Genomic DNA, 26,467 nt, shown 5'->3' with positions numbered 1-26,467 from the left:
GCACAGACACCTGTATGGTGGACAAGGCACACAGACCTCTGAACAGGGCCGTGGCTCCTGGGGCGTGCCTGTGTGTGAGGATCTGTGTGTGTGCGTGTACCTCACTAAATGTGGCGTAGAGGTGTGTGTGTGCCTGTGGGGAGTGTGAGCTCATGGTGGCGTGTGCACACACGTGTGCATGTGCATATGGGCGGTGCCCGTGCATTCCCAGGCGGCCTGTGACAGGAAGCCTGGCGGGGCTGGTCTCCACCCCAGAGCTCTGATGTCTCAGCTGGAGAGCGGTTCCTGCTGACCCATCCTCGCCTGTCTGCCTGACCCCTCCTCGCCTGTCTGCCTTTCTTAGCTTGTCTCTTGGCCTCAGTCCACACCGACTGGCTAGTTTCACCCATAATAAAAGCAGTAATAATAGTGACCTCCTAACTGATGTGTGGAGCCAGCATTATGGGCAGCAAAGTGCCTTTGCAAACCCTGTGGTCACAAGACAGCCTCGCCAGCCTGAGCTCTGCCGTTATCCCTGCTGGTCTCACATCTGTAATGAAATCCCGCCCCCTCGCTCAGGTGTGTGGTGTGTGTGTGTTTTGGGTGTGTGCACGTGTGTGTGCACGTGTGTCGGGTGTGTGGTGTGTCTGTGACGAGGCAGAGTAGAACTCACAGCCTCGTGTCCAGCCCAAGCCATCGACGTCCCCAGCGCCTTCCCAGCCACCCCCACCCACCCAGCATAGCCGAGCAGTTTCCCACCCAGTGGAAACTCTCCCTGAGGCCTTTCTCCTTCTGGTTTGTGAATAAGTCTTCTCCTTGTGTAACGCCTTGAAAACAGAGCCAAGCACAGATTTGGGACCTGGGATCCTGAGGTTGTCCTGCCCAGGGGTCACTGCAGAGGGAGTCTTGTCCTGCTAAACTGACAAGACAGTTACTGAGGACGTGATGCAAGGGGCACCCAGGGTATTAGAAATCGCCCACCTCGAGATTCTCCGTGGCCAAGAGCGCTCACCTGCGGGTATGGGGGGACTCAGCGAGCACACAGGTGTGTCCTGTCTGTCACCATGCTCTGGCAGTGCCAGTCCAGTTGCTGGCGTTATTCACACCTTCTTCCTTGAGAGCTACTCCTACAAAACGAATGACTGGTCACAGGGTACACGTGTCTTAGACCCCTGACACTATGACCTAGACCACCACACACAGGCAGCACCCCCCTGACACTAAGCCCTGGGTCACTGCACACAGGCAGCACCCCAACACTAAGCCCTGGGTCACCACACACAGACAGCACCCCTCCCCCGACGCTAAGCCCTGGGTCACCGCACACAGACAGCACCCCTCCCCCGACACTAAGCCCTGGGTCACCACACACAGGTGACCCTCCCCGCTCCTCGACACTAAGCCCTGGGTCACTGCACACAGGCGGTACCCCGACACTAAGCCTAGCTCTTCTCCTGGCCTCATCCTCCCAGGTCCCAGCTCAGAGATGGCGCCCATGCAGGTGGGCAGGACAGGCTGAGGACACCGCGTTGCCCCACCCATCACTTGGACACAGGCTGGTCTGTGAGCACTCCCTACGGGAACTCTGGATGGCCCTGTGGCGCCTCCTTTTCTCCCTGTTGGGGACCTGCCCCTGGGCCCCACCTTCCCTGTGGCGCTGTGGGGCACCTCTGCCTGCCCCTGCCCTCAGGCCTGCCGGGCCGCTCAGCTGCACCTTGTTTTTGGTCTGACCAAGCACAGAGCTGACATTTGTCATGGGCAAATGCCACCCTCTTGGTCTGTACCTGTCAAAGTCATTTTGGATCTTCATCCTGTCATCCGTCACATCAGACATCCTCCCAGATCTGTGTCACAGCCTGGCAGGATCACACGGTTTGTCTGTCTGCGCCCCACGGGTGGCAGGAGCTGCTCCAGAGGGACCAGGCTGAGCTCCAGACACCCTGAGGGCCTGTTTCCCGCCAGGGAGGCCCCAGCCTGGCCCCTGAGTGACTCCCTTTTTCACGCCTCCTGGAGCCTGGACCTGGTCCCTGACCCCCTGAAGCCACTCCCAGGTGCCCCCACTGCCCCACCAGCCCCCACCCAGCACCTGGAAGGAGGGAGCAACTTCTGTTTCCTAGACATTCTCCCTGGACCTTCCAGTGACCTGCCCAGCCTGGGTGGTCCCTTGCCTTGAGCACTCTGCAGGGATTTGAGGGGCTTCTGTCATGGCCACCAGTCTGGTCTTCCCTGGGTCCAGCCGTCTCCTCTGTCAAAACTTGACTCACTCATGAAAACAGAGTGGCTGGACTTGGTCCTGCACCCACCTCTCCTCAGTCCACAGCGTCCTTCCTGCCATTGCCTGCCGGGGTCCCAGAGAGCCGGCGGTCCTGGGGTCTGGGCAGGGCTCTGGGAGTTTTGCTGCACAGATACTTTCTTCAGTACCCTGCCCCTCGTCCGCAGGTCCCAGATCGTGACCCCCAGGCCTGCGGCTTCAGCGCTGTGAGCTGTTTCCGTAAAGTTTGTAGGAATCGAGGTGATGCTGGCGCTAGCCTGGGTGGGTTGTGCAGGGCTTGCTGCAGCCCCTGAACCCAGTCCAGCCCGTGCCCTGCTGTGCCAGTGCAGCAAATGGGGCCGGCGCCAGGCTTTTCGGCTCTGCAGGCCTCAGGCTCCCAGAGGCCACCAGACCACTCCTCAGTTCCTGCCCTGGGACAGTGGAGGCTCAGTCTGGCCCCCAGCAGGGCTCCCAGGCAGGTCTGCCATGCAGCTCTGCTGGAGGGTGGAGGGCCCTGCTGTGTGGGAGCTCAGAGCTGGCGTCTGAGTGGGCATGGGGGCGTGCCAGCACCCACCGCCCTCTGCATGCTGATGAGGGACATGAATGGGCCTACAGCCTGCATGCCTAGCACAGACACAGCCTGGGCTCCCTTGGCAACCAAGGCTGGCTTATCTCAGCTGTCAAGTGGGGTGTGCTTCTAAGGTGGGGTTTTCCCTGGGTCGTGGTCTCCCTTTTTGGCTCAGACACAGCCAGCTGGGCGGGCAGGACAGGACAGGGCAGGGCTGGGCTGTGGGTGATGAGGGGCATTTGCCCCAGGGCAGTTTCTTCCAGAGACTGGGCGGGGGCTCCTAAGTATGCAGGCTCCCCCAGCCACATGGCTCACAGACAGTGCCCGGCTCACACCTGGCTCTGCCTCTCAGGTATCTTCTCTGTATGGCGCAGAGCTAGGCTGCCTCCCTGATTCAAAGGCCAGGGGACGAGCTGAGAAGTGAGTGGTCTGCCCGGGCTCCCCAGTTGGGGGGTTGTTGGTGGGGTCTGCCCTGTGGGACATCTTCTGCCTGAAGCTGAGACGTGGTGGCACTGTGGCCCCCCTGCCGGGGCAGTGGGAACAGTGACCTGTGGTCTCTGGTGGTTCCCTGCTGCCTTAGAATTCCAGGTGGCCACATTCTTTCCACAGAAGGGGGTCTCTGTGAAATGATGCATGACAGACACCACTTACGGAAAGGAGGTTTCCTGTGATGAACCCGTATGCACCCTGACAGAAGGTCAAGTCTGGGGATGTGTTCCGGGAGGGGCTGGTCCTGGGGGCTGGAGGAGTGGATTCTCTCTTTTTTAAAATCTCTCTCTCCGACTTCTGATTTTTGCCACACAATGATGTCACTGCCTTTCTAAGAAAACTCCCCCAAAGGCGGCTTTGTTCTTTTCCATTCTGACGGTGGCTGCCCCTCCCCACCGCACACCCTCCCCTCGCACACGCATGTGCACACGGCCTCGCTCCCTGGGAGCCCTCGGCAGGCCCCTGGTCCAGGCCAACCCAGCAGAAAGGCCACCGGTGGGGGCCTGCAAGGTCCCGTGTCCCCTCAGCAGAGACCACTTCCCAAGCACTCTGCCTGGGCTTTGTGGGAGTTGGTGCTGGAGAAGGAATTGTGATTACTTGCTTTATTTTGACTGTTTTCCTTCTGGTCTTAAAAGCAATGCAAACTCTTTATTTAAAAACAAAAAGATGAGAGAAGAGAAGGAAACACCATCCCTTATCTCCGAGAAAAGGCTGTACCGTGGGTGGACTGGCAGCACGCTGAGGGGGCAGCCTGGTGGAGGGGCCTGCGCTTTGCTGAGGGCACCAAGCCTTGTGGGGAGGCCTTGCCGCTATCCCAGCCCTGCCAGATCCCCAGGGGACCCCAGAACTTCCCAAATGACCTCCTTCTAGAAGCTGGGCAGGTGCAAAGGGGTGGCCCAGGGACCCGGGTCTACCCTGCACCTCCAGACAGCAGGACGCCTCCAGGCTCTCACACCGCACAGGCAGCCCTGGTGTGACCTCCCCAGCTCCTGACTCCGGGTGGGCCCGTCCTCCCTTCTGAACCCCCGTTTCTGAGAATGAGGTGATTTTGGAGCTCGTGAGCAGAGGGGCAGTCAGCACTGGATGGCAGCCGAGCATCACCCAGCACTCGGAGCCAGACCCCTGAGTACCCTGTCCCTGCAGCCTGGAGACCAGGCTGGCCCCTCCCCAAAGGCCTTGCAGTGGGCAGAGATTGGGGTGTGTGTGGGCGCATATGCCATGTGAGTGACTCTCTGTGGTCTGTGTGTGTGGAGTATGTGGTGTGTGGCCTGTGTGGTCTTTCTGTGTGGTATACGCTGACCCATGTGTGTGGATTGTGTGGTCTGTGTGGTGTATATGGGCACATGTGTGTTTGGTCAGTGTGTGGCATGTACATTCACATGTGTGTGGGTGTGTTTGGTCTGTGTGCACGTGTGTGGTGTGTGTGCATGCACGTGTGTGTGAGTCCCATGTGGTATGAGGGGGAACAGCTGTGGGAGAGCCAGGGAGCTCCACTCTGGAGCTCCAGCCACCCTGGCTCTTGGCTGCCCTGGCCCTGTCAGTAGTCCCAGAAGGAGGTTTGGGGGCCACTCAGGTGTTGGGCTGGGTGTTCCCATTTGGAGAATGGGACCCTGGGGTTGGGGTGAGTCCTGGGCCAGCCCCTGGACGGGCAGAACCCATCCCTGCCCTTGCATCTGCTGCAGGCTCCAGGCATCCACCTGCTGGGGCTGAGCTGAGGGCCACGACAGCCCAGAAAGGCTCAGAGGCACCACGGCCCGGCTGCCATGTGGATCTCAGATGCTGGCCTCCAGCACCATGGGAGAAGAATGCGTGCTGTTCAGGCTGCCCAGTGCACGGCTCGCTGTGGCGCTCTGTGACGCAGGAGGCTCCTACACGGCCCTGACACCTCCTCTAGGAAGCCTCCCAGTGGCTGCAGGGCAGGGGTGTGGGAGTGGCTTTGTTTCAGGGTTCAGCACCGTCTCGTCCACAGAATTTGGTTCAAATTGTGTACCTGAGGGCTGAGAGTGTTCGGTTGGCCATGGCTGGTTTGGGGCCGCCTGGGTGAGGGTGAACTGGGATTGGAAACCCTCCAGTGCACTTTGGTGTGGCCCTGCCCAGTGTGTGGCACCTGTGCCCCTTACAGAGGAGGAGGGCAGCTAGGAGGGACAGCGGCTTGCCTGGGGGGCTGGCCATGCCAAAACCCTGGCCGGTCGGGTAGCGCCTGAGGGCTGGGCTTTGTGGTTGGTGACTTAGTCAGTGACCAGGCTCAGCAGCAGGGCGAGCAGGCTTTCTCAGGCTCAGCGGTACCCCCACCACTGCTGTGGCCATCTCCCCATGGCACCAGCTACTGTGGGTGGATGATTCCAGAGAACTGACTCATGCTGGGCCCTACCCCAAGGAGGCAGGTGGCCCTGGGGTGGCCTGGACACCATGAGTCTCTGCTGGGGCTGATGTTAGAGGGAAGGGTCTGGGATCAAGGTGGTGGCAACGCAGCCTGGAATAGTGGAGTGGCCCAGAGCCAACCTGCAGAGCTTAACACAGCAGCCGGGGACCATGCTCCAATCATAGCGACTTTTGCGTAAATCACCACATAAGGATGTGTGCTCGGGACCCGCCCAAATGCGTGTTACTCCACAGCACGGCTTTGACGCAGTCACCACTGTTATCCGGAGAGAAGCAGCACCTCATCCTCCTGGATGCTCTTTCCCCGTGGCGTTTATTCATCCACTCCTTCACTTGTTCGTTTGGTGTCGCCGTTTTCTGGGAGCAGTGTGTAATTTTGTGTGCACTTCGCCCTCCCCACAGCCTTCGGGGAGGTGGCCCCGACAGGGCGACGAGGGTTTTGCTCATCATGGGAGCAGCGTGGTGGTGGGGTTTGTCCCAGGGGAGGCCCCTGCTGCCCCAGCATCCTTCCTGTGAACTCATGCCACGCGCACCCCGCAGCCATGCACCGGCCATGGCTCAACAGGCCCCTATGCACTGGGCTCTGCAGCCAGGCCTGGGCCACCTTGGACAGCTCCATGCCCTGCACCATGGACAAAAGGGGCTGAGGCAGGCCGGTCTGGTGCCCACTGGAGTTGTCCCCTGTGCCTCCTGGTCACAATCAGACACGGGCACTCCCCAGGGTTGAGGACAGCCTGAGCCGTGTTGGGTGTTGGGGTGAGGGAGCTGGATGACCCCTCCAAGTTCCTCCAAGCCACACCCTACCAGTACATGTGACGTCTGCCCTGGCCAGGGTGCTGGGCTGGAGGACCCGGAGGTGACAGATGACAAGGCAGGTGCCGGAGGAGGGGGCGTCTAAGGTTATCATAGGAGAAAGAGTGGGATGGATAAGGAGGGGACCCAGGCTGGAGAAACAGCTGCTGGGAAGCGCCCAGGCACTGCCTGCAGGTTCCTCTCTGCAAGGGTGGAATGACCACCCTTCATCCCTCATGCACCCACCACGGCTTTCCTCGGAGTCACCTCCCTGCCATCCTGTTGTTCTGAACCCCCCAGGCAGCCCCCAGACTCTCTACTGATCTCCACAGGCTGGGAGCCCTGAGTCCAGGCATCTGTGATGCTGCCGCCATCTCCCTCAGGTGGAAGGGGCCCCTGGGGAGGAAAGCACACTGTTTTCTCACTGCCGGGGCCCCAGGGCGCTGCACAGAGGAGGGCTTGCAGCAGGCGCTCGTTATCTACTTGGATGAAGGAGTGAGGCAGCCAGTGAGTGGACATCCAGGTGGTTCCAGGGAGCAGGTGTCCATGTGGAGCTGGATGGCAGGGGACCTGGCACTCACCATTCAGGGCGGATTTGGGCAGCACTGGCTGAGGGACAAGCTCCATCCTGTCCTGGGGGTGCTGGGTTTTCATCTTTACCTGGAGCGCGGGCACTATCTTTGTCTGTCAGTGTGAATATCTGGCCGTGATTGGTGGTGGCCGTGCCGCGTTTTACCAGCAGAGTGGCGTCTTCAATTCCATGGGTTTGTTTGCAGGGTAGAACTTCCTGGTGGTTCACCTTCCCGCTGCTGAGATGCCCGGGCTGCCGGCCCCTTGCAGAGGCAGCCTCCCCTTGGAATTTAGGGGATGTGGAGGGGGCAGGGACATTATTTATGCTGGCACCTTTGGAAGAAATGTGTGTCCCTTCTCTGTACCACAGGTGATCTCAGACCCTGACGCTGCCCCCAGGTCCTTCCCGCCTCCCTCCTGCCCTGTGGGGTGTCTGTAATGTGGGGAGCAGAGGTAGTATGACAAGAGAGATCGGGGATGCGGGGTGCCCCTGTGGGAGCCTGTCCACGACACCCATGGGTGATGGGTGTCTGCACAGCACACCCGTGAAGCTTGTGTGCACCTGTGTCTGCATGGGCACGTGCACCCCAGGGAGCATATCCTCATGTGCTGCTAGTGAGTCTGGCCCCCCTGGCCTTAGTGTGCTCATACCTGGGTGGCACCCATGTAAACCTGCATGCCTGTGGCTCACTCCAGGGGTGTGGTATGTGCACATCTGTGCCTTGTGTGCAGCCGTGTGTGCCTGTGTGCATATATGTACATGCACATATGTGTGTGGGGGCGTGCACTGTGCTGTGGGAGGGCAGAGGAAACCGTGAACCCTTTGGCATTGATGCACACAGTGGTGCCTGCCTGCTCATGCCTCTGTACCCAGGCGGGGATGGCAGTTCCTCCCTGGCAGCATGGCTGGTTCCACACAGCCTTTGACAAGCCTGAGAGGGGGTCTGACGTGTTTTCCGGTTCCAAAATGCCACGCCCTGGGGCCAGTGTGCTGGCGCTTGGGGATGGAGACCAAGCACTGTGCCTCATAGAGCCCGGCTTCCCTCCAGCAGGCGCCTGATTGTGTGCAGGGGAGCCAGCTCCCTCCTCGTGATCCGAGCCTTTCATTTCCGGGCATGACAAAGATGGGGCTGCGTTTAATTTCCTGTCTGCCAAGGCAGTGCCGCCTGGACGCCAGGCTGTGCACAGGGTGGAGGTCGCCGCCTTGACCCAGCTCTGGTTTCCATCGAGCGCTCCTTGCTGGCAGCCTTCGAGGTGCTTTCAGACGTTCCCTCTGAGTGAAACGGTCTCCCTGCCCTGTGGCCTGGCTGCTGGGGGCCCCTCGGTGGGTGGGCTTTGGGTGGGCTCTGGCTGTGGATATCTGTAACGTGTGGCCACTCAGTCGCTTCTGTTCCTCTCTGCAGGTCAGCTGGCCGCCGGCACCTGTGAGATTGTGACCCTGGACCGGGACAGCAGCCAGCCTCGGAGGACGATCGCCCGGCAGACCGCCCGCTGTGCGTGTAGAAAGGGGCAGATCGCCGGCACCACAAGAGCCCGGCCCGCCTGTGTGGACGGTAAGCAACCGCGGCCCCGGGACCCCTCTGGGCACTGAGCGTGGCATCACCGAGGGTGCCTCTTCCCCGATGCGGCCCCTTCCCTGAAGGTCCCCCTAGGCCTTGGTGTATCCTCGGGTCAGGCCCCTGGCCATTGGCACAGCTGCTCCTGTGGATGGTGTGAGCTTGTGGCTTGGCGACTGGCTGGGGCGCAGTCTCCAGTTCCTGGGGGGTGGTCAGGGAGATGCCGGCGCCCTGCATTACTTGCCTCTGTGTAGAGGTCTCTGGCCCGAGGCTGTGGTTCTTTGGTGTTGCCTCTGGGAGAGGAAAAGGACAGCAGAGGGGCCGTCTGCAGGACGGCGAGATCCCCTGGGTGCCATTCCGTTGTCTACGTGTGGTCTGGCCGAGGCTGCCAGCGGGACCTGGCTCCTTGTCTCTGGGTCTGACCAGTTCAAGACACTCTCGTGCCGAGGCTCGGGAGGCCGCAGCTCCGGCCCCCATGGGCTCTGAGCACGTGCAGAGGAGTGCCTGCTGTCAGCTGGTGATGACCCCCAGCCCCTAGAAGTCAAGCTGCTGACAGGTTGCGCCGTGGCTCAGCCTTGCTGGAAAGGGCACTTGGAAAGGGCGCCTGCCATGAGGTGGCACGGGGTGGGAGGGGCTGTCCTGGCGTCTGAGGGGAGCCTGTCCGCTGGTACGGAACTCTGCTTTGCATATGCTGTGCCTGGCTGTGGGGAGAGCGTGGATTTAACCAAAGTCATTGGTGACCAGCCAGGCTCAGGGGTCAGCGTGAGACCTGGGAACCCCACAGCCGGGACCTCCCCAAGGCCCAGTGTGTCCCGGGAAGGCGTCTGGTGTCAACACCAGCCAAAGGTCAGGGGTGGGCGTGTAGGGCTGGCATTAAATCCAGGCTGCCCAGCCCCCTTGTGACCAGAGTGGGTGGGGAGACCCCTCCCTGGGGCAGACATGGGAGCTGCTGTGGGCCTAGCCGGCAGCAGCCGTGTGCCAGTCCAGGCAGCCATGGGGTGAAGGACCCCACGCGGGGGTATTGGATGCCTTGGTTCCAGGCGCAGCAGCTTGACCACAGCCCAGGAGACAGTGCAGGGAGGGAGGGTCCCCTGTGGGTGAGATGCGGAGTCCCCTAGGCGGGGGGCCCTGAGGCCACTCCTTGGGGTGGAGAGAAACCAGCATCCCTGAGTGGCAGGCGTAGACTTGAGCTGCTGTGGGGTTGCCCTCGAGCTGCGGCCTGGTGGGGGCAGAGGCCCTGCAAAGCCAGGAGAAGATGGGGCAGGGGCTGGGCAGGAGAAGATAGGGACCGGGGCTGGGCAGGTGGAGTAGGGCCAAGGATATATAGGGGTGTCACTGGCTGGTGGCCCCTCCAGGCCTTGGTGGACGTCAGGGCAGCTGTATCTGTGGCATGCTGCACTGAGACATGGGTGCAGGCATCTCAGCCCGGATGCAGCGCTCACTGGCCTTCCTGGGATGTGGTGCAGGGACCTGTGGAGAAGGGTCCGAGACTCAGCTGGCCCACCCCATGGAGGGCGGACCCCTGCCAGGCTTCTCAGGGCTGGACTTGGAGTCCAGGTTTTCTGACTCTGGTCAAGGGTCCTTTTCTCCCCTACTGCCCCTGCGGGGGCTCCGGATACCCAACTTCAGATCCCACCACCTCTGCCCAGGAGCCCAACATGGACAGCCGTGCCCTTGTGCTGTGCTGTGATCTGGAACACGGGTCAGGGATAGAGCCTGCTGCTTCGTAGGTGCTGGCGAAGGTCCATGGAGAAGGGATGGGGTGCACAGAGACAGGGCCGGGGCATCCTGAGCACCCCACGAGGGAGGCAGCTGTACTAGGAATAAGAACGCCCGTGTAAGCCAGGCGCAGTGGTTCACGCCTGTAATCCCAGTACTGTGGCAGGTTGAGGCAGGTGGATCACGAGGTCAGGAGTTCAAGACCAGGCTAGTCAAGATGGTGAAACCCCATCTCTACTAAAAGTACAAAATTAGCTGGGCGTGGTGGTGTGCACCTGTAATCCCAGCTACTTGGCAGGCTGAGGCAAAGAATTGCTTGAACCCGGGAGGCGGAGGTTGCAGTGAGCCGAGATCACGCCACTGCACTCCAGCCTGGGTGACAGAGCGAGTCTCAAAAAAAAAAAAAAGAAAAGAATGCCAGTATGACCGGGAGAAAGGTGTTCTAATAGGACAAGCCCTTGATCCCCTAAAGCCAGACAGACCCCCCTTGGGGTTCTCAGCAGAGTCAGGGCATGGTCAGGAGGATGAGGGTTGACGGAATCACTGAGCTCCCTCCGGATGTCTCATTGATGAGCATGTCCTAAGACTGTGCAGGAACAGGCCAGGCAGTGAGTCTGCCCCGGGCCCACTACCTGGACCCCTAAGCCCTGTGGCCTTTACAGGAAGGGAAGGAGGGGAGGGGCTGCGGGCTCTTGGCTGAAGGGAGCGCACTCTGCCCAGGCTTCAGCCCATGCACCCTCCTCCCCGCAGATGCACTGTGCACCTGGGGGTTGCATGCACTGCTCAGGTGGGATGCCCGGGAAGAACTCATGGGCCAGGTGACCTTCCGGCTGAGCCACCTGTCTGTCTTCCCTAGACCCTGCAGCCCTGTGCCACCGGCCCTCCTGCCACCGGCCCTGACGGTTTCTGGGAAGCTCTTTGGCACTTGTGAGGGGGATTGTGAGGTGAGAGGCTGAGCTTGCTGGAGTGGGCTGGAGGAGAGGGGAGCCATCAGGCTTCTGGTGCATTTTGAGGACCTGGGGCGGGAGGAGCGGGCCGCTGGAGCCTTGTTTTCGTCCTTATTAAAAACATCTATCAATTTGCATCTGTGGAAGGCATGTGATTAAACACCAGGTACGCAGGGCCTCAGGGCCGCTCTGTGGCTCTCAGGCCTCGGTTCTACAGAGCTGGATCCCAGGGCAAGCTGGGGCAGAGATGTGGCGGCCTTCTTTCCAGGGAAAGGGACTGCTTCTCCCACAGCCACTGCCCTCCTGGCTGCCTGTATCTGGAACCACTGGAACACATGGTGGCCAGGGCGCCCTCTCAGGAACACTGATGCTTCCCAAGACTGGGAAGGAGAGAGGTGCTCTGCACTGCCAAGGAGTTCACAGCCAGGCCGTCCTTTCTTCTCGTGACTTCCGCCCGCCTGTGGGGAGAGTTGGGGTCAGAATTGATTACTAATTGATGTGGGTCTGCTCATCTGAAACCGCGTTTACTTCCCTCTCACCAGGAGCCTCCTGTGCCTCAGGAGCCGGGTCCCAGAGACCCAAATTAAAACTGTACCATTTTCAAGGGGGGCCAAACAAATTAGTTAGCTTGCTTCTTTTTGCACAGTGGGCATTTTCCAGGCCGCCATCTAATTTAATTTTTGCCTTTCTATTTTCTTGCTCTGTGTGCATACTAAGTTTCCTCGCATGTGAATTGTGTTTGCTAAAGAGAAAACTTGTGCTGTGTTGGGCCGGGTTGGAATTGAATGTGAGTAGGGTCGAAATATTGCTGGCCCTACTGTGTTCTGTGACCACAGGCACCCGGAATGCCGGAGGAAGCCTGACTGTGCTCACTTGTTCATTCGTTGGCTGCTTAATTATTCATACATTTGCTCACTCACTCATCTGTTGAAAGAAGGTGTAGACCCATGGTAGCATGGGAGGTGAACGGGTAAGTCAACTCACAACACCCAATACAGAGAGCCATGCAGTGCTGCAGGTGCGGGAATTCAGACTGTGGCCCCAGAGTGTCATCACTTCTTCCTGCCCGGACCTCAGCAAGGATGCATCCATGAGGAGGCATTTGAATAGGGTATTGAGGGATGAAGAGGAGCTCACCAGAAATGCTTCTGTTTATGAAAAGAGGGGGCCAATGGTTAGAGAGGAATTATAGCCTCCAGCCTCCCCGGCCTTGTCTCTGAGCTAAAGCATTTCTGGGTGAAACATGTTCCTGCCTGTACGGGGCAGGGCTGTGAGTCTGTGCACCTGCATGCAAGATCCAACTTACGGAACCATCAGTGAAAAATTCAAACACAAACCAGCCACACACTGCGGTGCTTTCCATCCTTACACACAGTATCAGCACTGCGGTGCTTTCCATCCTTACACACAGTATCAGCTCTGCAGTGCTTTCCATCCTTACACTCAGTATCAGCACTGCAGTGCTTTCTAACCTTACACATAATATCAGCTCTGCAGTGCTTTCCATCCTTACACACAGTATCAGCACTGCGGTGCTTTCTAACCTTACACATAATATCAGCACTGCAGTGCTTTCCATCCTTACACTCAGTATCAGCACTGCGGTGCTTTCTAACCTTACACACAGTATCAGCACTGCGGTGCTTTCCATCCTTACACACAGTATCAGCACTGCGGTGCTTTCTAACCTTACACATAATATCAGCACTGCAGTGCTTTCCATCCTTACACTCAGTATCAGCACTGCGGTGCTTTCTGACCTTACACTCAGTATCAGCTCTGCAGTGCTTTCCATCCTTACACACAGTATCAGCTCTGCAGTGCTTTCCATCCTTACACTCAGTATCAGCACTGCGGTGCTTTCTAACCTTACACATAATATCAGCACTGCAGTGCTTTCCATCCTTACACTCAGTATCAGCACTGCGGTGCTTTCTGACCTTACACTCAGTATCAGCTCTGCAGTGCTTTCCATCCTTACACACAGTATCAGCTCTGCAGTGCTTTCCATCCTTACACTCAGTATCAGCACTGCGGTGCTTTCTAACCTTACACATAATATCAGCACTGCAGTGCTTTCCATCCTTACACTCAGTATCAGCACTGCGGTGCTTTCTGACCTTACACTCAGTATCAGCTCTGCAGTGCTTTCCATCCTTACACACAGTATCAGCTCTGCAGTGCTTTCCATCCTTACACTCAGTATCAGCACTGCGGTGCTTTCTAACCTTACACATAATATCAGCACTGTGGCGCTTTCCATCCTTACACTCAGTATCAGCACTGCGGTGCTTTCTGACCTTACACTCAGTATCAGCTCTGCGGTGCTTTCCATCCTTACACTCAGTATCAGCACTGTGGTGCTTTCTAACCTTACACATAATATCAGCACTGTGGCGCTTTCCATCCTTACACTCAGTATCAGCACTGCGGTGCTTTCTGACCTTACACTCAGTATCAGCTCTGCAGTGCTTTCCATCCTTACACTCAGTATCAGCACTGTGGTGCTTTCTAACCTTACACATAATATCAGCACTGCAGCGCTTTCCATCCTTACACTCAGTATCAGCACTGCGGCGCTTTCCATCCTTACACTCAGTATCAGCACTGCAGTGCTTTCTAACCTTACACATAATATCAGCACTGCAGTGCTTTCCATCCTTACACTCAGTATCAGCACTGTGGCGCTTTCCATCCTTACATACAGTATCAGCACTGTGGCGCTTTCCATCCTTAAACACAAATATCAGCCACCAAGCCTCCCCTCCCCCAGGGCTGCCCTCTGAGGCAGGCACCTGGGTGGGTGATGCCCTGACGGGCTGGGCAGGCCCTGCTTCTGCTCCTTTCTAGCTGTTTATGCAGCTGCGCCAGGTTCCCTTTTCTGTCATCACACCCGTGCCGGGTCCCGCAGACACCACAGCACTGCACTGAGGACTGAGACCCTGTCCCCAAGTCCAGCGCTCACCCAGCCCTTGCCAGGCGTGCAGCAGGTGGCTGTACCTGGCCAGCCCTCCTCGCTGAAGCAAGGTCTTCCTTTATGAATGGAGGTGCTGTCTCCTGCAAGTCAAGTTCTCCTGAAACTCCTTTCCCAGGAAATCAAAGACTGCAGCCCAGTAGTGGGGGCAGCAGAGGGTGGTGGGTTGTGGGTGGGACTGCCCCAGAGCCAAGCCAGAAGGGTGAAGGGTGGGAGCCTCAAGTCTCGGGCCTGGGCGGGGGCAGTTTTCCCTGGGAGCTTTTGAGGGAGTGGTAAGGTGCAGTCATGGCACTGCGCAGACCCAATGTCAGGGCCGCAGTGGCCACTGGGAGGAGCGGGACATCCTGGGCTGACTGATAGGTCTGGGGAGGCTGTGCCCAGGAAGGGGCAAGGTCGGAAGGCCTGGAGGTGGGGGCTGAGCGGAGCCTTATATTCTCTAGGCATGAGGCCTTGCAAGCCACCTGTGTCCTGGGCTGGGAAAAGAGACGGAAACAGGTAGGTGGGCACTGCTGGGTTCTGGGCAGAGGTGTGGTGGCCGGAGTCTTTGCTTCTCCGTGGCTGGGAGTTTGAGGCAGGTATGGGACAGTAGAGGCCCTACCCACTCTCAGGCAGTGTGGGTGGGTGGCAGTAGACGCACAGCCGTAGTCAGGTGGACGCTGAGCCTGTGGTGTTTGACATCTGTGCTTCACATGTGGTTTAGAGTCCAGGTGTGAGGAAGGGCACCGCGAGGGGGATCCGTGGTCAGTGTCACCTTCCACTGCACGTCCACAGCCCTGTCCTCATCCTCCAGCAGCAGGTCGGTGCGGGAGGATGGAGGGTGCCCCGGCCACCTGCAGGAGTCTGGAGACGGTCCCTGTCTGTGCTGTGAGGATGGATACCACACTGATGGCAGAGCCACGGGACCCTGGGCTGTGGGCCCTGGCAGTGACTGCAGGAGCCAGGATGGCAGGGAAGCCACTTCTTCTCTTGCCTTTCCCCCGTTTTTGACCGTCATCACGTCTCATAGTTCATGATGCCCTAGAAACATGGGGTTTAATTACAGGAGTGCAGGAGGGAAAAGCCTTTCAGTTCCGAGAGGCCGGGCACAGCACATTGTCTCCACCTTGAGGCGCTGGTGGGGCCCCCAGGGCCAGCTGAAGGCATGTTGTGGCTGGAACTGGGGTGAGGGAGATTCTCCACCAGGAGAGACATGAATCACCTGCTCTGTTGTACACAAGACGCTGGGATTGCGCCAAGGTTCCTAAGATGCAGTGTCTGTGGCCGAGTCAGGCTACCCCTACCAGTCAGTGCTCAGCCTGGCCAGGGGTCAGCCCCAGGGTGGCAGGTGTAGAGGCTGTGCCTGGCCCTGCCTGCCCCGTTCATCCCCTCGGCAAGTGGTGGTTGGGATAAGTAGGGCCCTGGTTCCCCACACTTGTTCACACAACATGGGGTCATCCGTTTGACCATGGAGCTCACGGGAGGCTGCCTGCTGGCAGTTGGCTGTCCGTGGGCAGCCCTTCCTGCGTTGAGCCCTGACCACCCTCGGCAGCCTGGCAACCCGCACTGGCCGCCCACCGCCATCCAGGAGGGGGTCTGGGCCCTCACCAAATCACCGAGGCCCTGATCTGAGGAAGGATAATGAAACTGTTTTTCAGAGGGGCCCAGACCCCCACGTGGAGCACCCGGCTTTGCTCTGGGCAGTTTACTGGGCACCTGCTCCCCTAACAACCTTACTGAGAATAGGACTCATGGTCCAGGTACCTTCCAGTACGTGATGGAGACCAGCTGGGTACCTGCCTGCCTCAGGATGTGCCCTCACCACTGCTTAGGGGCATGGACATGTCGGCTTCCTTCTGGGGTCTCAGGGAGAGCCCAGCATTACCAGAGGCTTCCTGAGGCCACGGACGACTGGGTCTGCAGCTGCGTCCTCACCCAGGTTTTGGGTCCTGGTCACCCTGGACCCTTCGTGGCTTGGGGTCCATGCTTTGTGGCACAGAAGCTGTGGGTGCCGGTGTGGCCCTCGGCTTGGCAGGCACTGCCAGCCACTGCATGACGTGACCGTGGTGGGGCTGTCAGGACACATACATCTCTGCGCAGACTGCTGCCACCCGCGGCCTTTTTGTTATGGAACCGCTGCTGGGAGAGGGTGGCGTGTTATAAACGCTTGGCAAGCGGAGAGGCGCCTGGGGGCTGTTGGCGACACTTCCTTCCCCAGCACACCCCTCCGTTCCATTCTGCCTGGATCCAGATGGGATTGGAGATGCCCTGGGATGCGGACACCACGCCCCTCAGTTCTGAGCACGATTGATTTGTGAGGACGATGGTGGGAAGAGACCCTGACCCCGGTTCCCTAGGATGTGGATGTAAATTGCTTCAGTCCAGAGGATGCAGCCGCATCAGGCCCAGCAGATGGGCAGGTGTGTCTGCTGCTGGAGCCACAACTCACAGTGCCTTGGCCATCCCAGGCCCTGGCCAGGGCCACTCTCGTAGAGTTCTTTCAGGGAGGAGCTGACTGCCTGGCCCAACCCATGGCTGTGGTCTGAGGGTACAACGGCAACTATGCTAAAGGCCAGGCAGTTGGCTTCATCAGAGTCCGGTTTTACCAGAAGGGAGCAAGCTAGTCCCTCTCCAGCAAGTTCCCTAGCAGTTCCTTCCAGATCTTGGTGCATTTAATTGTTGGAAAACCACACAGTAGCTGCATGGTTCTCTGACACCTCTGTAGCGAGATGAGATGGGTGGAGCCAGGGTCTTCTGCTGCTCAGAACATGAACTCCCTTGAGTGTCCCCCACTGTGAAGCGCCCCAACTCTCAGCTCCAGGGAGCACAGCTCGGGGTGAAGGAGAGGCGACCCCAGCATTCACGGGCACTACGTGAGTGTCGCCAGATGGCAGCCAGGGTTGGTAGATAAATTGCCGATTTTTGAGGTGCTGTGGGGACTCTCAGGGTGGGAGCACACCAGGAGGTGGCTGAGAAAACACGGGTGCCTGAGCCGCTCCGTGTCCAGTCACGTCAGGGTGTGGCGGCTCTGGAGGGAAGGGGGTGGTCTCCTTGCTCTGCTCTCTCCCTTTCACAAGGGAGGCTCTGTCCCAGGGCTGTGGACACAGGGCCCCTGCACTGCCAACCGGGGAACCAAGGGGAGGAGGAGACCAATGCCCTCCCCTGGGGCTGGGCGCTGGTGTCCTGGCACCCTCGAGCTCTTGAAATCTGCCCGTGGAAGGCCCACTGCATGTGGGATGCATCGTCCATGGGCCTCCAGGGTTTGGAAGGAGCCTGCCTGCTCCACTCATGCCCCGGCCCTGAACCCACCGTCACTCCTTCCCATGAGGATGGAGACAGCCCGTGTTTGCTCCACGAGGCCCCCACTCCATGTGATTCAGGGACGGAGAGATGCAGGGTCCTGGGCAGTGGGACCCCAGGCGGTGCCGCCCAGGCTCGTCCCATCCCTCGTCCCTGCTGGGTCCCTCTGCCAAGTACAGGCTTCCCGGCACTGACTTTCCCATCCTGATCCCTCCCAACAAACTTGGGTGGGGTTTTAATATTTTTTCGAATTCTGTCATTTTTGAGCCCAATGACTCAAATGACTAATAACTGTCTGGCATGGAGGAAAAGGAAGAAGAGGGCTGGGAGGAGCTCCTGTGTGAATTTGACCTTGATCCAGCACCCACTCTGCAGCCTCCCAGGCAGAAGGCCCCTGATGGGAGCTGGGACAGATACGGGGAGAGCAGGGGCAAACAAGCAGGGAGCACCTCCTTATCCCCACAGCCATTTCAGGAGCACTGAGGGCTGGGAGGAGGGGCCGTGGTGGGGCAGCCTAGGCCTGTGGGGTCTGTGGGCCCAGCACTGAGTCAGGCACAATGTGGCGGATCTGGTAGTAGCTGGATGCAGCAGTGTGGTAATCCAGGAAGGCTTCCTGGAAGAACTGGGCACTGTGTTTAAAGGGGAGGCCGCACCCATCTGTCATTGTGTACTGGGCATGGTTGTCACCCAGGATGCCTCAGGGGCCTTCAGCAGCAGGCATGTGTGGGGATCCCCTCCACATCCAGCCCTGCCCAGACCCCCCCAGGTCAGACTGCTCCTGGAGCAAACCGTGTCTGAAGGGACTGGCAGGATGCAGAGTGAACCATAGCCCTCACTCTTCTGCGGGAAAAGCTTTTGTGTGCTTCAGTCATTAGAAAAGTGAATGTAAGTACTTGGATATTTCTGTCTTGGTCCATTTTGTGGTGATGAGACTGGGTAATTTATAAAGAAAAGAGATTTATTTTACACTGTTCTGGGGGCTGTGAAGTCTAAAATCAAGGCAGCAGCGTGTTCAGTTGTGTGGTGAAGGCTGCATTCTCCAGAGAGGCAGAACGCTGTGTCCTCACGTGGTGGAAGGTGGAAGGGCAGAAGGGGGCCAAGCTCCTGCAGTCAGGTCCTTTTACAGCATTATCTCTCCAGGACGGTGGAGTCTTCATGACCTGAACATCAGTCAAAGTGCCCATCTCCCAGCACTGCTACATCAGGGGTTAAGTTTCCAACACGCGAACTTAGGGAACACTTTTAGACCATAGCAATTTAGAAATATGTGTATGTTCTTAACACAGCTGTGGCCTTAAGCAGGTCCCCTGAGCTCTCTGAGCTGTGGGCAGAGAAGCAGAGGAGGAACAGTGTGGCTGAAGGCACAGTCCTGTCTGGCTTCCTGAAGCCAAACACTGTTTCTTTCTTTTTTTTTTTTTTCTGAGACCAAGTCTCACTCTGTTACCCAGGCTGGAGTGCAGTGGTGTGATCTCAGCTTACTGCAAGCTCTGCCTCCCTGGTTCAAGCAATTCTCTGCCTCAGCCTCCCCAGTAGCTGGGATTACAGGTACCCACCACCACGCCCAGCTAATTTTTTTTTTTTTTTAATTTTAATAAGAGACGGGGTTTTATCATGTTGGCCAGGCTGGTCTTGAACTCCTGACCTCCTGATCCACCTGCCTCGGTCTCCCAAAGCACTGGGATTACAGGTGTGAGCCACTGCGCCCGGCCAACTCTGATTCTTTGTCAGGGTGTTACTTGATCTCTGGAGTCTGCTAGAGCCACCCTTGTGGTAATACTGGAACTGGCTTGCACCAGATTGTGAGAACCATGGCTTAAATTTTCAGGAAATGTGTGAGTTGACTTATAATAATCCCATTATTAAAAACGAAATTATATAAACTGACCTGTAGATAAATTATACTGAAGCTGAAAGTATTCGTGTGAACACACTAAGAAAAGAAGAGTAAATGATACCTAAATCAAGTGGAAGAAAGACAGTAATAAAGATTAAAATGGGAATAGATGACGTAAAAATAGAAAAATAATGAAAATCATCTAAACCAAAGGTTCTTTTTTTTTTTTTTTTTTTGAGATGGAGTCTCACACTGTCACTCAGGCTAGAGTGCAGTGGTGTGATCTCAGCTGTCTGAAACCTCCACCCTCCCAGGTTCAAGCGATTCTCCTGCGTCAGCCTCCCAAGCAGCTGGGATTACAGGCTTGCACTGCCATGTCCAGCTCTTTGTTTTTCGTTTCTCTATTTTTAGTAGAGATGGGGTTTCACTGTGTTGGCAAGTCTGGTCTCAAACTCACAGCCTCAAGTGATCTGCCTGCCTTGGCGTCCCAAAGTTCTGGGATTACAAGTGTGAGCTACTGCCCACCCATCAGGTTAGTTCTTTCAAAGATAAATGGAATTGACAAGTCTCTAGCGAGGCTGATATGAGGGAGTGGAGAGGGACAGAGAAGAAGGAAAGTGAAGGAAGGCTTAAATTACCACATCATAAATAAATGGGACATTAGTGCCCACCATATGGAAATAAAAAGGTTAAAGGAATACTATGAACAATTGTATGCCAACAGCTTAAATAGTTTAGATGAAATGAAAGCATTCCTAGAAAGACACAAACTTCCAGAACTAACTCTAGAGGAAACAAAAACTTTGAATAGACCTATGTTAAGTAAAAACAAGGAACAAGTAATCAAAACTTCCCGACAAGAAAAACCCAGGACCAGGCTTCATTGGTGAATTGGTCCAAACATTTAAAGAAAAATTAACACCGGATCTTCTCAAGCTCTTCCAAAACATCGAAGAATAGGGACCACGTTTTTTTTTTTTTTTTTGAGACGGAGTCTCGCTGTGTCGCCCTGGCCGGAGTGCAGTGGCGCGATCTCGGCTCACTGCAACCTCCGCCTCCTGGGTTCACGTCATTCTCCTGCCTCAGCCTCCCGAGTAGCTGGGACTACAGGCGCCGCCACTGCGCCCGGCTAATTGTTTGTATGTTTAGTAGAGACGGGGTTTCACCGTGTTAGCCAGGATGGTCTCGATCTCCCGGCCTCGTGATCCGCTCGCCTCGGCTTCCCAAAGTGCTGGGATTACAGGCGTGAGCCACTGCACCCGGCCAGGGGCCACTTCTTAACTCACTCTGTGAGGTTGGTATTGCCCTAATAGCAAAGTATCAGACATCACAAGAAAACTACAGATCTGTGGATACAGACGTAGATGTCACTGTGTGTGGGTCTCTGTGCGGCCCCACAGTACCCCTCATCCCTGAGGCATGTGTCTCTCCTGCAGCACCACCATGATGGGGACGGTGCCATCCATGCCTGCATCTCTGCACAGAGCCTGTGGCCTATGTAAAGGCGCTCTGTGAATGTTGTCAGTGGGTCTTGATACCTCCAAATGCCTGGTTGGAGCAAGTTTTCAGGGAGACCCGATGGTGAACAAAGCCAGCGAACCAGCAGGCCTGAGCCGGGGGCAGAGAGGGAAGGATGGGGGATGCTGTTGCTCATGAATCTGAGTGATGCCTTCCAGGTTCTTGATAGTGTTTGAAGTGTCCACTACACCCTGCTAATAATGCCACTTCCCTCGTTTTACACATGTTAATCAGCATCTGAGAATAATCAGCATCTGTAAGAAGAAATATCTTTGAAAAATCTTTGAGGAAATTCTCTCCAGGAAGCCAAGAGCTGAGGGGTCCCAGCATGTGGTGCTGGCGCGGGCCCTGATTGCGGCCATTAGCAGGGACACTCGTGACATTTCAGGGAAGGGTGCATGGGGTCTGCCTGATGCCAGAGAACCTTGAGCTGCTCCCGTCCGCTTCCACCTCTGAAACTCAGCCCCACAAACACTCCTGAGGGCGGGGCGGTGGGAGGCAGCGAGGTCCCATGACTGCTGCGTTCCTGTTATGGCCCATCTGGAGATTCTGGGGCTCTTCTGAGGCGGACGGAGGCAGGTCCCTTGTCGCGAGCCTGCAGCGTTGCTTGTCCATGGCAGACGCTGGATGGATGTGCACAGCCCGTGGGCGTCAGTTCCACAACTCCCTGCCTCTCTGGGTGGAGTTTAAATATGGGTGATTTTTCAGCATCCTGAAAGCCACGCTGAGTCTTGGGTGAGTGACGGAGCACCGTGACAGTTGATGCGGCCGGCAGGTTCAGGGCTGGCCTGTCCCAGCTCCTTCCGGAAGGGTTAGATGGATCACCCCATTCATTGTACAAACACCCATCCAGGGAAGTACTGCTGTGACCTGTTAAAAGCAGGGAAACAGCCGGGCACGGTGGCTCAAGCCTGTAATCCCAGTACTTTGGGAGACGGGCGGATCACGAGGTCAGGAGATCGAGACCATCCTGGCTAACACAGTGAAACCCCGTCTCTACTAAAAAATACAAAAAGAAAAAAAAAAAAAAAAACTAGCTGGGCGTGGTGGCGGGCGCCTATAGTCCCAGCTACTCGGGAGGCTGAGGCAGGAGAATGGCGTGAACCCAGGAGGCGGAGCTTGCAGTGAGCTGAGATCCGGCCACAGCGCTCCAGCCTGGGCGACAGAGCGAGACTCTGTCTCAGAAAAAAAAAAAAAAAAAAGCAGGGAAACTGAGCCCCACAAAGGGTGGAGCTGGCCCCAAGCCCACAGCTGGAAGGTGGAGGCACTAGGGCTTCAGTGCTGCATAGAAAGTCTCTGTTCTCTCCTGGAAATGCCCCTGCTGGCCCAGACCTAGGGCATCGACGTCAGAGAGAGAAAGGACCAGGCCTGTGGCCACCTCTTGGGCTCCTGGGCAGCCATGGAATGAGGGTTCAAACGGACAGTGCCCTGTGCTGAGGGGTGTGGAGGGAGCAGTGACAAGAGCCTAGAGGAAGGAACCACAGCCTCAGACTGCAGCGTCCAAAGAGGGCTTCCTAGAGGAGGTGACGCCTGTGCCTGTCATTGTCAGGAGCAGGTGCGATTACCGGGCGGCACACACAGGAACCTTGACAGTCTCTGAGCAGCAGAGTCCTCGGCAAGTCTCTGAGAGCCCTGCTGAGGGCACAGCGCCTTCTGGACCTCGTGGTGGAGGATCCAGTATTCTTCCTGGCCTGTTGGCTGCAGAGGGGGACACAGGCAGAGACCCTGCCTCACTCTGAGCCCTCGTCCACCCACAAAGGGATGCAGAATCATAGCCACAGCCTTGTTTGCTCGCTGGGCTTTGAGCAAGTGGAGAATTTTGCTCCAGCCACCATGGTCTGGCCGTGGAGCCAGGAGGTCTACGGGGACCATCCTGTGAAGGGAGAGAGACATTCACAGCCCAGCCCACCGTCCACAGGCCAGCCATGAGGCTGAGTCCAAGACAGGAGGCAGGGAGGCTGGACCTCATGGTCACATTCTCCTCAGGGGAGCCCCGATTCAGTGGTGCAGAGGGGCTCAGGCACCACCACAGCAGCTGGGCTGGACGGTGGGTGTGGGCAGAGGAGGCTCCAAGTCAGGGAGCCCTTCCTGGAGGAGGCGGTGGCCAAGCTGGGGTGGGGCATTCTTTGCCCATGTTCTGCTTTTCTCCCCATTGTCACCCACTTGTTCTTCTCTCCCTGTCCTGGTTCGATGAGGGACTCAGCTGCTGTCCTCTCTGAGTCATGCTGGGGGTGGCTGCAGGGCCCGGTGCTGGGGAGGCCTCCATCCCTGGCCTTTGTGGTGGGGTTTGGCTGTGCACAGGCACCAAGGACCAGCAGCCCCGCAGCCCGCGCCCTCCACCTTCCTTAGCGCAGGGCCTGCTTTGATGAACATACAATCCTCATGCTGTCTTTGATGTGATTTGAGGTTTCAAACTGAATTAAATAACATGATGGAAAACAAATCAAAGCCAGGGAAATTTTGGAAGAAACAATTTTATTTTGATCTTGGAGATGCTTTGATCATGTGACATGGCGGGTGAGCGGGGCTGCCTCCCCGTTCTTCCCCTGATCCAGGTGTGGGGCGGGGACGGCTCTGGGCCATGTTCTGGGCCCATCTGGATGCCAAGTCATCTTCAGGCTCCCAGACTGCAGTTCACCTTTCTAAGGGATTGGGCATTCTCTCAAGAGCTGTCCCCCCAAAAACAACCCAGGCTCCCGTGTTGCAAGTCCTCTAAAATCACTGTCTTCAGACACTCTGTGCCCTCCCTGTCCCATCTCCCAGTGCTCGGTAAGGAAGTCGCTGTTTCCTGACAGGGCTGGAAGCAGCTCGGACTCTTTGGAGCAGAAGTGGGGCTTGATCACCTCTTGGGTATGCTTGTGGTGGAACGTTTTTCTTTATTTCATTTTTTATGAAGCTATGTTGCCAGCAGGAGGTCCAGACCCTTCTAGAAATCTTGGACAGGTTGTAAGGAATGAACTTAAAAACGCTTTACACTGAATTTTCCCCTAGAGACAATTCTTTCCAGCCGATAAAATGCCCGGCAGCCCCCTTAGCCGCAGAATGCTATGGCGTTATAGCTGATGGTCATGTTTTCAGGAGAACAGCTGCATGTCCCAGGCGCATTCATCTTAGCACCTCGTGGAGGCAGATGGCCGGAGCTGCAGAGGGTGTGCTGGGGTCGCCCGCTGGGCCCCACCCTGGCTCTGTACCTTACCAGCTGTGCAACCACACAGCGCTTGGCCCTCTCCCGGGCCGGGGTCTCTCTTCTGTCAGCGGAAGTGAGGAGGCTGCTCACCTTCCGGGTGGGTTTTGGGGGTCAGGAGGTGAAGGGAGCAGACACTCTCAGAGCTCCTGGCCCTGGGAGCACCCGGACCAGTGCACACAGCTGCTCTTACCGTCTCGGAAACCCAAGGCCGGCTGCTGGAATCTCAGCATGGAGGGTGGGGGGCATGTTTCTTCGGAGAAAATCTGATGCAGGAGCAGGCACGGTGAACACAGTCAGAGCTCATTCATTCCAGCTGCACTGCTGTGGAGCCCAGGACAGTGTGGGCTCTCCAGGCCGCAGGTGACCTTTGTGGGAAGAAAGATTTGCTGAGCAAACCCTGAGAGCACGTACGGGGCGTGTCTAAACTGTCGTACAGGGTGTGTTCGAACCGTCTGGGCCTCTGTGCAGTCCACACTGCGATTGGGTTTGCTGGTGTACTGCTGGTCCTACGGTCGGGGTCTGCGGCCACCAGGCACAGTGTCCCACCAGAGCGTGGAGAGGGATATTCCCCACGCCCCACCCACGGCCCTGAGCCTCCTTGGGCACCTCTTGCCTGCTGGAACCTTGCCCCAGCCCTCTCTCCTAGTTCCCTTCCCAAGTTTACAGAAGAAGGCCAGGCTGAATGGCGTGCAGCCCTCGAACCCCGGCCGTAGAACTCACCCTGATGAGGTGAAACTGGGCGCTCTTTCGTCCTGACCATGCGTGGCCAGCCGGTGCCCCGAGGGTTCATCTGTGTCCTTCCAAAGGCACCTCATGGTGTGTTTCCGGTCAGCAGTCAGACATTCCTCTCATCTCCCTGGGTTCAGAGCCTGCTGGACACTGATCGGTGTCCAGGCCTGGTCCCGCCCTGCAGGGCAGTGCAGCGGGGAACTGAGAGGGGCACTGTGTGGCAGTGGGTGCCAGATTTGGAGGAGCCGCCAGGGACTCATTCCCCCACCCACCTGGACAGCGTCCTCCTCCCTGCAAATCCTTCTGGGTAATGCTCTGGGAGCCTCTGGGCTCTGGAGACACAGTGGGATGGAAAAGGCCAATAAAAGACAAAAACACAAGTCTGCAGAAATGAATCAGGGGTCCTGGGAGCCTGCAGAGACATCCATAGGGGAGATGGGGGCCTACTTTGGGGAGCTGGTGTTGTGGCTGATACCTGCAAATCCAGCCTTGTGAATACCTGGCAGCCAGCTCCAGGTGGATGTGGGGCTGAGGCTTGGCCTGGGTGGTGAGGATGTGCCTGGTGCCTGTGGGGACAGCAGGAGGAGCTCGCAAGAACGTGGTGAGCACAAGGCTTAGAGGTTGGCGTGGTGCAGGGAGTCAGGGCTGGTCCCTGGGCGGAGGCTCTGCAGGTCAGAGGACATGGCAGATTCAAACCTGCTGGGAGCCTTGGGGGTGCCAGGAAGATGACGGACCACTCCGATGGCCTTCTACAAAAATCTCTCCACTGCTCTCTGGACCGTAAGTTCAGGGCAGCAAGAGGAGTCTGCAGAGGTCAGGCTGGGCAGAAAGTGGCAGTGACCGTGGCCGTGTGGGGAAGTGGGTGATGGGGGTGATTCAGGGGTCCAGGCGGCGGGGCTCCAGTAGAGCTGTGAGACTGTGTGGAGGGCAGAGCGGAACCCAGGACTGGGTGTATGTGCAGCGATGCTTTGTGTCCACCCCAGGAGGCCCCAGGCACACACGGAGCATCTGTTCTGCCCCCTAGTTGGTGCGAGCCCACCCGAGCAGGTGTCCAGCAGGCACGGAGTGAGAGACACAGGCTGGGAGCAGGTCAGACTGGCAAGCCTGCATGGGTGTGGGAGTGTTGAGGTCACCAGGGGAACTGAGGCGGCAGCTGAGGACACAGGGCCCTAGGTGATGGCCACCCACTAGCCCACAGAGGGACCATCCCGACCTGCCTGCTGTCGTGGCTGCAATGGTGGCCTCTTCCCATCCTTGCCCTCCCCATGAGGCTGCCTGTGGAAGGAAGCAGACCTCCCACGCAGGGAGCCCGAGAGGTGAATAAAGGTCTCTTTAATTATTCAGACCGCCCAGCAGATCTGGCAGCTCATGCCTCCCACAGGAGCAGAGCCTGACTGATGGGAACGGGAGCTGCAGGAGGGACGTGGGGATGCTTGGGACGATCCAGGACACGGGGCGGCTGGATGAGCAGGGTGCTGGGCCGCTGTGTGTGCCTTAGCTGTGGTTTGGTTTGGCTTTAACTTTTTGTCATTTTTAAGTGTCTGGCTCATTTTAGAGCCAGGTGACTTAACAAAGGTTTCATGTATCATTGGGAAGGGAAGGATATTTCTATTCTGAGTTATAGACATGTCCACAGGGTGCTGCTTCTGAAGGTCAAGCCAGATCCTGCAGTTGGGGGCACTAGAGTGGGCTGAGG

At 57.5% G+C, this 26,467-nt stretch overlaps 1 protein-coding gene across 2 annotated transcripts in view; it reads left to right on the top strand.

Annotated features, from left to right (window-relative positions):
• The window catches only part of TAFA5 (TAFA chemokine like family member 5), a 271,776-nt gene that overhangs the window by 152,077 nt on the left and 93,232 nt on the right, over window positions 1-26,467 (top strand). For both annotated transcript variants that reach the window (XM_017854100.1, XM_017854099.1), the window contains exon 2: window positions 8,435-8,584. In XM_017854100.1, the coding sequence (XP_017709589.1) occupies window positions 8,435-8,584 (150 nt within the window). The remainder of the gene's footprint in view (window positions 1-8,434; window positions 8,585-26,467) is intronic.

This window comes from Rhinopithecus bieti, unplaced genomic scaffold (genome assembly GCF_001698545.2).
Source record: "Rhinopithecus bieti isolate Rb0 unplaced genomic scaffold, ASM169854v2 scaffold_38181, whole genome shotgun sequence".
Taxonomy (NCBI): domain Eukaryota; kingdom Metazoa; phylum Chordata; class Mammalia; order Primates; family Cercopithecidae; genus Rhinopithecus; species Rhinopithecus bieti.
The sequence above is the reverse complement of the archived record's forward strand: the minus strand, read 5'-3'. Positions and strand labels throughout refer to the sequence as shown.